The sequence below is a fragment of the Alexandromys fortis genome, unplaced genomic scaffold (assembly GCF_014885135.2).
Source record: "Alexandromys fortis isolate MF-2015 unplaced genomic scaffold, M_Fortis_MF-2015_v1.1 scaffold_388, whole genome shotgun sequence".
NCBI lineage: Eukaryota > Metazoa > Chordata > Mammalia > Rodentia > Cricetidae > Alexandromys > Alexandromys fortis.
The window spans coordinates 18430-29136 of NW_026068302.1; the positions used below are offsets into that span (position 1 = coordinate 18430).

Sequence of the window (10707 nt, forward strand, 5' to 3'; positions counted from 1 at the left end):
CTAGAACCCAGTGGCTATTCTTTCTTCTACTGCTTCCAGGAAATAGATTTACAATTTAGAACCCCTGAAAATTAACGCTTTGGTTTATGAGCAAATGCAAGTCTCCAACTTTGTTCTTGAAGAACACGGAATTTTCCAGTAAGAGTATATTTACCAGAAATTTAAAATTTACTATGAAATAGAATAAGGTATTTGAATTATTACAGTAATAAATAGAAGTGTGTGTGTGTGTTTCCTCAGTAGTTGTTATCAAATATGTTGCCAGTTTGTGACCCGGCCGTACTTCCTGCAAGCACGTGGGAACTATATAATGGTGCCCACACTCATGTACTTCTGCTAGGGATCCCACTAGTAACACGAAAAGAATTAAAATGTTATGTGCTGTGAGAAACCTTCCTTACCGTGCATTATGACTGGTTTTTGTTAATTAACTGCTTATCAATTATTGTGAACATTCATTCAGGTTTTAATGTTCACCAAGAGCTTTTGCATATGGTCTCTACTCACAATAGGAGTGCAGATTCTCATTGTTCAAGGACAAATAATATTTTAACCTAATGAATTAAAATATATGAAAGAAATAAAAGCATAAAAAATCTTTGAAACATTCCAAACAAATAAAATATGTTTTATGTTATGATTTTAAAATAAAATAACTATAACTCCCAATCATAGCACCATTCTGTAATGCTTTTGATTAGAAGGCCAAGGCTGGAGGATTTTATATTTGAAGACAGTCTGGGCAGCCCAGCAAATTCCAAGAAAGCCTGAGCTACACAGTAATAACACTCCACAGAACAAAGGTCAGAGACAAAGTTTATTAATAGAGCAAGGCCAACTCCAATACTTCACAAAACAATCATATTGAATTGTTATTGCTATTCAAACTTCAAGCATTTTAATGTATTTAACTTGACATGCTTGGGGATATGGGTGAGCAATGGAAGACATCTCTACAGTCACCAAAAAAGTGCATCACCTTCAAAAGCTTCCTTGTGAGTCTCTTTCTTGTTGTCTTAAGGAAAGAGCATTTAAAACAGACCCCAGCACTACTCTGAGAGCACAATCACTTTTGAACTACTGTGGGCTCTGTTCATTAATGGAGCTCTAGCACTGTGTCCTACATGTAATGGCCTCAGAGCAGCAAATGTTCATTTCCCACCCACCAAGCTCCTGGGATCTTCAAAGCTTCTGCTTCTTGAACCTAGCACTGAAGCTCATTTGAGTGGAATCATAAAGTATGGTCGTGGGCCAGGAATATTTCACTTTGCATCCTCGAATCCATCCAGGCTTCTATGACAAACTTTCTTGTAGATTTCTGAGAAAGGGAGGATAATGAGAAGACACTGGTGTCTCTTCAGTAATTTAATATGCTCATGGCAGATGCTGTATCCTGACACTAACTGAACAGCAGACAGGAGTCTCTTGGAAGATTATTACTGAACTGTTGGTCACTTAGGTCAGGATTTCTCTTTGGGGGCATTAGATGTGAGAAATGTTTTAATTCCATAGTCAAGGCTCATGGTATAGCCAAGGCTGGCCTAGAATTTACTTATTAGTCAAGGATGGCCTCAAACTGTTGGTGATTTTCCTGCCTTAGCCTATGGATTTCCAGGCTTATAGGCACAAACTACCATGCCTGGTCATTTTACTTTTCTTTAAAAGATATAGAGTATTCCTTTGTTTGTATGTGCTATGATTTCTCTGATTCATCTATAATGGATTCATAAGTTGTTCCCCATATTGCTATTATAAATATTGCTACATAGAACATGAGTATGTATGGGGTCTCTCAACCTTCTACAATCTCTATTTCTGAGAGCTGTGAGATTTTACTTAGTTACATATCTTTAATAAATACATTATTCTAATAACAGAATACCAGAGAATAAGAGGTTTAACTATTCAGCTTCTCTGTTGTAGACAAAGATGTTGAAAGACACTGGTTCTGCTGTTACATAAAATGTTATTTCATCATGGACATTGAACACTGGATTGGATGTAAACAGACCTGCCAGGACTGCAGCTTGTCCCTTTTGAAGTCAGATGATGAGGATAAACTAGTACTGTAGACTCTTACTTGTCACTTATTATCCTAGACTCTGTTGTTACCCTTGGATAGTGAGGTACTGAGTGCAGGTAATTTTTTGAAAGTAAGACCTCCAAGGGTTGTATATGGTTTACCAATAATGTGAGCAAAACAATGCAGTAAGAGTCTCCAAGGAAATTCATTTCTGTTCCTGGCTGGCTCAGGACACAGGGTCTTTTACAAAGAGACTTGATATTTAAGAGACAATTGTGATTTTGCAATCTCCTCCCTTTCTTAAGAATCTGTAAAAGGGTGACTCACAGAAGCAAGTTTTCCCTGAATAATTTTAATCCTTTAGTATAGAATATCCAGAGACTGACATCTGTTTATTTCCACAGAGTGCCAACTACACTTGCCTGGAGCATTGGTCTTACTCCTTGAAATCCAGAAGTGAGACTGCCTGAAATGAGCAGTTGGATAACAATAGAGAAACTAACTGACTTCTGGGCCCATTTGAAAAAGGAAAATTATCTAAAAACCGTAAAATAAGTGGTTGTAACCAGTTGGCCCCATGGTGATTTTCACTGAATCTGCCCACAATATTAGCTTCATAATATTCATATCTTTCAAAACTGGTATCTATCTTTGGAAATGATTATTTAAAAGAAATCAAATGGTCAATTCCTGACATTGTCTGTTTACATTTATTATGAAAGAAATGTATCAAAATACATAGAAGGTATTTTTATAGAAAAATGATTGCAGAATCAGCTTGAAACCTTTATCATTTAGAGCACGATGCATAATTTAAACAAATTTATTTACATGTTTGAACATTTACAGCATAAAATGTACTTCCATATTATGTAATTATATACTTTTCTATTTGTTAGAGAAAACATAGTTAAATTCAAATTCATATGCCAAAATATATTTAGTAATTTTAGTAGTCATCATTCTATTGGGATATCATATATAACGTACATTATAATACTTCCAAATATCTTCCCCTCTGTGTTGAAAGGAGTCCACTTGTTTGTTTTCTGGCTGTTCAGCCCCAAACTAACAAAACAGGAACTATATTATTTTAATCACTGCGTGCCCTATTAGGTGTAGCTTCCCATTGACTAACTCCTGCATATTAATTTAACCCATTTCTAGTAATCTGTGTATTGACATGTGGCTGTGGCTTACCAGGTAAAGTTCTGACTGGCTTCTGTCTCTGGCTGGGATACATGGCTTCTTTCAAATCTGCCTCCCTTTTCCCAGCAATCAGTTTAGTTTTCCCCTCTTATCTACACTATCAGGCCAAACCAGTTTCATATTTACCACTGGAATTCACAGCATACAGAGGGAATCCCACAAGACCTCTCCTCATCAAGTTCTGCCACTTCCAAGTCTGAACTAAAGAATGGCTTCCTCTCTGGATCATGGAGTTTAATGCACAGCTCTTCACATAGAAATTTTCAACTTCTAAAAAAATTGTTTATTTACCTCCTGTCTGCTATTTCCCCTCCTACTTCTCCTCCCAGCCACACCTGCTCTTTTCTGACCCCAACCCCCATGAATGCCTACTGCTTTCCCATTCAGAAAAGAGTCCGCTTCCCATGAATATTAACAAAAAATGGACATATGAAGTCATATCAAGTTGTAGTAAGACCAAACACTTACCCCTGAATTAAGGTTTGAAAGTGTGACCCAACATGAGGGATAGCATCCCAAAAGCCAACAAAAGAATAAGAGGCAGCCGTTACTGTTTCTTGTGAAACAGTACTGTTTCACAAGAAGACGAAGCTATACAAATGCCACATAAGAAGTGTCCAGTAATTATTATGCAGGCTTCCTGATTGTCTATTCAGGCACTGTGAGCTCTCATGAGTCAAGGGTAGTTGATTTTGTTACTTCTCTTCTGAAGTTCTTGATCCCTTTGGTTACTGCCTCTCTTCAGCAGGAGCTTGGTCTTAAGTTTGGATGAGTGATGTGGGAGTGTCATATCAATCTGTTGATTTCATTGGCTGAGCAATAAAGAAACTGCTTGGCCCTCATAGGTTAGAACATTGTTGGGAGGAGTAAACAGAATAGGATGCTGGGCGGAAGAGGAAGTGAGGTCAGACTCTGCTCTGCTTCCAGAGGGACNACATAGTTAAATTCAAATTCATATGCCAAAATATATTTAGTAATTTTAGTAGTCATCATTCTATTTGGATATCATATGTAAAGTACATTATAATACTTCCAAATATCTTCCCCTCTGTGTGGAAGGAGTCTACTTGTTTGTTTTCTGGCTGTTCAGCTCCAAAATAACAACACAGGAACTATATTATTTTAATCACTGCGTGCCCTAATAGGTCTAGCTTCCTATTGGCTATCTCATGCATATTAATTTAACCCATTTCTAGTAATCTGTATATTGACATGTGGCTGTGGCTTACCAGGTAAAGTTCTGACTGGCTTCTGTTTCTGCCTGGGATACATGGCTTCTCTCAAATCTGCCTCCCTTTTCCCAGCAATCAGTTTAGTTTTCCCCTCTTATCTACACTACCAGTCCAAACCAGTTTCATATTTACCACTGGAATTCACAGCATACAGAGGGGAATCCCACAACACCTCTCCTCATCAAGTTCTGCCACTTCCAAGTCTGAACTAAAGAATGGCTTCCCCTCTGGAGCATGGAGTTTAATGCACAGCTCTTCACACAGAATTTTTCAACTTCTAAAAAAATTTTTTTTTACGTCCTGTCTGTTATTTCCCCTCCCCCCTCCCGGCCACTCCCTACTCTTTTCTAACCCCAACCCCCATTTATGCCTACTCCTTTCCTTTTCAGAAAAGAGTCTGCATCCCATGAATATTAACAAAAAATGGACATATCAAGTTTCAGTAAGACCATTTACCCCTGTATTAAGGATGGAAAGTGTGACCCAACATGAGGGATAGCGTCCCAAATGCTAACAAAAGAGTAAGAGACAGCCATTGATGCCACAGTAAGGTGTTTCACAAAAAGACCAAGCTACACAAATGCCACATAAGAAATGTCCAGTAATTATCATGCGGGCTTCCTGATTGTCTATTCAGGCACTGTGAGCTCTCATGAGTCAAGAGTAGTTGATTTTGTTACTTCTCTTCTGAAGTCCTTGATCCCTTTGATTCCTGCCTTTCTTCAGCAGGAGCTTAATCTTAAGTTCTGCTGAGGGTCTCTGTCTCTACTTACATCAGTTGCTGGATGAAATTTCTCTGAAGACAATTAACTAGGAATCATTTTGAGTTTAGTAGAATATTAATAGGCATCATTACATTTTTTTTGTTCTCTAGTTGTCTGGTTCTATCCTAGGTCTCTGGGATCCTGGTGCTCCAGCAATTAGGTCCTGGTAGTGTCAGGGGTAGGCTTATTCTTATTTTAGGGTAGAACAGTTATAGGTTGGTTATGCCCCCAATCTCTAGGCTACCATTATCCATGCCCGCCTCATGGGCAGAACTGACTATAGTCAAAGGTTATGTGGTTGAGTTGCCATCTCAATTCCTTCACTGGCAATTTTAGCAGATCACAGGACTAGGTCATTCCAGCATACATATCTGCCATTGCCAAGAGTCTTAGCTGGGGTCATCCATGTAGATTAATAGAAAATTCCCTTGTGCCAGGTCTCTACCTGAGCCAGGAATCCAACCACCCTCATCATTCTTCTCTTTTAGAACATCTTCTTCCTTCTCTACCTCTCCTCAGTCCACTTATAAAATCTCTTCTTTTTCTCCCTTCCCAGAGAGATCCAGGCATCTCCCCATGAACCTGCCTTGTTACCTAGTCTATCTGTATCTGTGGACTATAATGTAGTTGCCCTATTTACAGTTAATGTTAATTTATAAGTGCATATCACACACTATGCTAGTCTTTCCAGGTCTGGGTTACCTCACACAAGATGTTTTAATGATGGTGTTCTTTTATTTTTTGCTCAGTCTATATTGAAGGCATGATTATATAAAAAGACTAGATGTGTACAGAGATGTAAAAACTTCAGCGCTGTTGGATTCCTTCAGATCTTTGTTGGAAATAACTCCCAGGTGGTACTAAAATATAACTACACACAAGAATGTTATATTTTTCATCAGTGCTGTGAGAATTGTGCCATATCTTTATGTTTCTTAATTCACATTTTCTGTGTGTTAAAGGTTGACTGAGTTCATGAGTTTGATATTTATTTGTAAGTTTTATGCAGAGAAAAAATTGAAGGGATTGGAAGGTAATAAGCTTCAACCATAACTTAATTCTGCTTTATCATTTACTTTATACTGAAGTTTATGGTAGAAAATGATGTTTGCATCTTTTCAGTGAGTCAATTGAGAAGTTATTTTTTAAAATGGCAAAATAGCAAATGAAGTAATGGTATATGTTAACAACATGAGACCTTTTCTTATATCTTTAATTTAAATATTTAGAATTAATAACCATTTTCAGTTATATCTTTTTTAATTTTAGTTTTTCAAGATAAACATGAGCTAATGAAATGTCAAAACAACCTTGATCAAAGCACTGTAAAAAATATCAGCGCCTCAGATAAAATATTGACAAGTAAGTCATCAGATTATGAAGGCTACAAAAATCAGGAGGAACAGAACAGATGCTGTGGAAAAATTAACACTGTTTTAGATTATGGAAAGTACACAGGTAAGGAGGAGATCTTGAATAAAGAATTGCATTTTTATGTATTGATTCTTCTCTAAAGGACTTGAAGTCAAGTTATCAGGTTACAGTCCTGATAATCTGTTGGTTAATGGTTGGGTTTCCATATATCCTGTAGGGGCAGAACCCCAGAAATCCCTGTTTGAATTAGGAACATCTTACAGTTTCTAAACTCAGTGACTGTTCTGTCTCCTACTGCTCCAAGGAAAGGCAGCTCAAACCAGCATTGCTGAGAATTCAAGTTGTTTTCATCAGTGAGCAAATCTAGGTCCCGCTTTTTTTGTTAACAGAATGTGGGAGTTCCCAGTAAAAGAGTGTTTTCCAAATTCCTAGGCTGATATAAACTTAGAACATTTACGTAGACACAATAATAAAAATAATTGTTTGTATATTTGTTTTCCTTCTACTTTGGTATCAGAAAGTTGGTCTCTTTGTGACCAGCATGTCCTCCGTACAGTGCACACGAGAGCTTCACCATGGTGCTCACACAGCTGTCTGTCTATCAGTGACACAGAGATGAACATATCTCATGTTAAAAGGAGCCTTCCCTTGCATCATGACTGTTAACTATAATTGGTACAGTTTACCATTAATTATGAAGTATTTTTTCAGACTTTAGAGTTCACAAAGAACTCGTGCATATGATCTCATTTGTTTGATAGCAGGAGTTGACAATCTTTACTAGTTAAAAACTAATATTACCTTTAAAACTGGTAAATTTAAAATATAAATAAATAAGTAAATAAAGCTTCAAAAATAATCCTTGAGGCATTCCAAACTCATCAAAAATGTTTTGCATTGTTGTATTAGAATAAAATAAATATCAACTCTAAGTGGTAGCACAATTCTCCAATGCTTGTGATTAGAACACAGAGGAAGGATGATTGCAAATTTGAGGACAGTCTTGGTGTCCAGTAAATTCCAAGAGAGCCTGACCAACACAGTGATGTTAACTCTGTACAGAAAAACAGGGGTTGGACATAAATGTTTATTAATAGAGAGAGGGTATCCTCACCACCAGAGTAAACAAATAAATGTAGCTAAGAAACCACACGTTTTAATGTATTCAAATTTGACACTATCAGGCTGTGAATGTACCATTGAAGGCAGGAGAACATAAAATCGCCATCAAAAGCTTCCTTATATGTCTCATTTCTATTAAGGTAAAAGCATCTAACATAGACCACAGTACAGCTGTACATGCATAATAGATGTGGGCAACTGATATTAAGTGATCTGCAGTCATGAGTTACCTGATAGACTTATAGGTGTTATTAGGTGCTAGGTGTTAGGTATGGTTTCATTGTATAACCAAAGCTCACTTGGAATATACTGTATAGGCAAGGCTGGCCTGAAATTCACTGTTTAACCAAGGCTGACCTCAAACTGGAGGTGAACTTCCTGCCTCAGCCTAGAGATGGGCTTATGGGCATAAGCCATGCCCACTAGATCTCCTTCCCTTTCAAGGATAGATAATATTCCTTTGTGTGTACATGATACATTTTTTCCTATTGATTCATCCATAATGAACAATTATATTATATTCATATTTCTATTATAAATATGCATGGAGCACAGGTGTAGAGGGTTCACTCAGCATTCTAGAATCTCAATTTCTGAGGGCTGTGAGATTTTACTCAGTTATAAATTGTAATAAATACATAGTTCTAATAATAGAACACCTGAAATTAAGATTTTCACAATTCTTTCTCTGTTGTAGGCAAATGTGCTGAAGCACGCTTGTTCTGCTGTGGAATAAAATGTTATTATTTCATCATGGACAATAAACACTGGAAGGACTGTAAAAAGACCTGCCAGGACTGCGGCTTATCCCTTTTGAAGATAGATGATGATGATGAACTGGTACTGTAGACTCTTAACATGCCCATTTATTCTCTTAGAATCTGTTTCTAAATCGTGGATAATGAAATATTAACCCCAGGCAGATTTATTGCAAGAGAGACCTTCAAGGATTAGATATAGTTGCCTTTAATAAGAGCAAATACTTCATAAAGGGTCTCTCAGGATACCCCTCCTGGTTCTAGATTAGTAGTCAGGACACGGGGTGTGTTATGGGGAGGCTCTACTAAAGAGACCGCTGTCTTGCAAACTCCCCTGTTTCTCATGAATCTGCAAGAGTCACTCAGAGAAGCATGTTCTCCCTGATGATGTTATTATTTTATTACTTTATTACAGCACGTTCTGTGACGGACAGTTATGTGTCTCCATAGAGGGCCAGCTACTCACAGAAAGGCAATTGTCTTGGGTTTGTTCTTTGGAACCCAGAAGTGAGACTGCCTGAGATGAGTAATTGGATGGCAGTGGGGAATGTAACTGACCAATGGGGCAACCTGCAAAGTGTAGATTATATGAGAACCATGGAAGTAAATAATTTTTCTGGTTAGAACCATGCTGATTTTCACTGAATCTGTCCAAATACTTACCTCATGATATTCTAATGTTTCACAAAATGTTATCCATCTTTAGAAATGAGTATTAAGGTAAAACAAGTGGCCAAGATGTTTACATCTTCAGTATAGAAATTTTTTCAAAGTCAGGCAGTGGTGGCTCATTCCTTAGATCCCAGAACTCAGGAGGCAGAGGCAGAGAGATTTCTGTTAGTTCAAAACCAACCTGATTTACATGAGCTAGCTCCAGAACAGGATTCAAAGCTAGAGTGAAAACCTGTCTCAAAAAAATAAAATAAAAAAAAATCAAAAATCAAACAAAGAAAGAAATCTCTTCAAATACATAGAAGGTCTTTTTCTAGAGAAATGATTTAATGGTCCGCTTAAAATCTTTTTCAGTTAGATCATGAGGAATAATACCCCACCAACGTAATACATGCTGAATAATTACAGCATTAAATAAATTTTTATGTGAATTTTAATGATATAATTTTCCATTTGATACAGTAAACATAGATAAATTTAAAATCATACCCTAAAATATATTTAATAGTTTTACTAGCCATCAAGCCAACTATGTCACATGCAAGACACATTAATTTCTTCTACAACCTCCCACTTCCTCAAGTTCTGTCACTTTTATAACTGACAAATAGCATGGCTTTCTCTCTATAACATGAAGGATAATGTACAGCTTTTCATGGTATTTTTCATCTTAATGAATTTGTTTTGAAGCCGGGGTTCACTTAAGATGAACGCTTCTCACATTCCTCCATAGTCTTCTGTAATATGAATCTGTATAATTTCATGAAGCATCAAACTTACTTGAGGAGCTGGATATGCAGTGTGCATTTAGGGATTGAAGCAGGGAGGTTGTGAGTTCCAAGGCCAGTCTTGGCTACACACTGAGCCTTTCTCTGAGAATCACACATGTAAATCTTTTCATGAAAGTAGTATCTCTAGACACTTGACGCTTCATTTTAAATAACTTATGTAACTGTCTGGTTCTGACATAACATGAGAAATCACTTTAAAAATGAACTTGGAGGAACTGAAGGGCTGCAGGACAGGACAGAAAAGAGCTGACATAAGAATATCAGGAACCTGTTATAGCTGTTCATTTCTCATCAAACAGAAAAATTTTATTGTAAGATAAATTTTTATTTTCCTTACAGAAGTTTCTAAAGAACCAGTTTAATACAAACACTTTCTGGATTGGATTATCTTATGAAATAAGCAAAAGTGAATGGGGATGGATTGACGATGGCACATCTAAACTGTGAGTATCCTGAACTCTTAAATTCTAACACTGGTGCCAGAGTTGGTAGGATTGTGTGCAGAGGCTTTTCTCTCATTATACATGACTTTTCTCATTTTCTATGAAGCTCATGGGTAAGAAATATAAGCAGAATACAGTATCTGAGCAAGTGATAGACAATAATAGAAATGTGTACGAGCTGATGGCCAGTGATGAAATACTGAACACAGCTCAGGATTGTGATTTCTAAGATGCACAGGGCACAACAAAAAAGATCCAAAGTTTAAGATAATGTAAAGTGATTTGTTCTTCATGAAAGATAAAATGAGTGTGAGTATCT

At 37.0% G+C, this 10707-nt stretch overlaps 1 protein-coding gene across 1 annotated transcript in view; it reads left to right on the top strand.

Annotated features, from left to right (window-relative positions):
* The window catches only part of LOC126495033 (killer cell lectin-like receptor 2), a 28815-nt gene extending 18423 nt beyond the window's left edge, over nt 1-10392 (top strand). The window contains exons 4-5 of the mRNA XM_050132640.1: nt 8422-8564; nt 10285-10392. Of these exons, the coding sequence (XP_049988597.1) occupies nt 8422-8564; nt 10285-10392 (251 nt within the window). The remainder of the gene's footprint in view (nt 1-8421; nt 8565-10284) is intronic.
* The last annotated feature ends 315 nt before the right edge of the window (nt 10393-10707 follow it).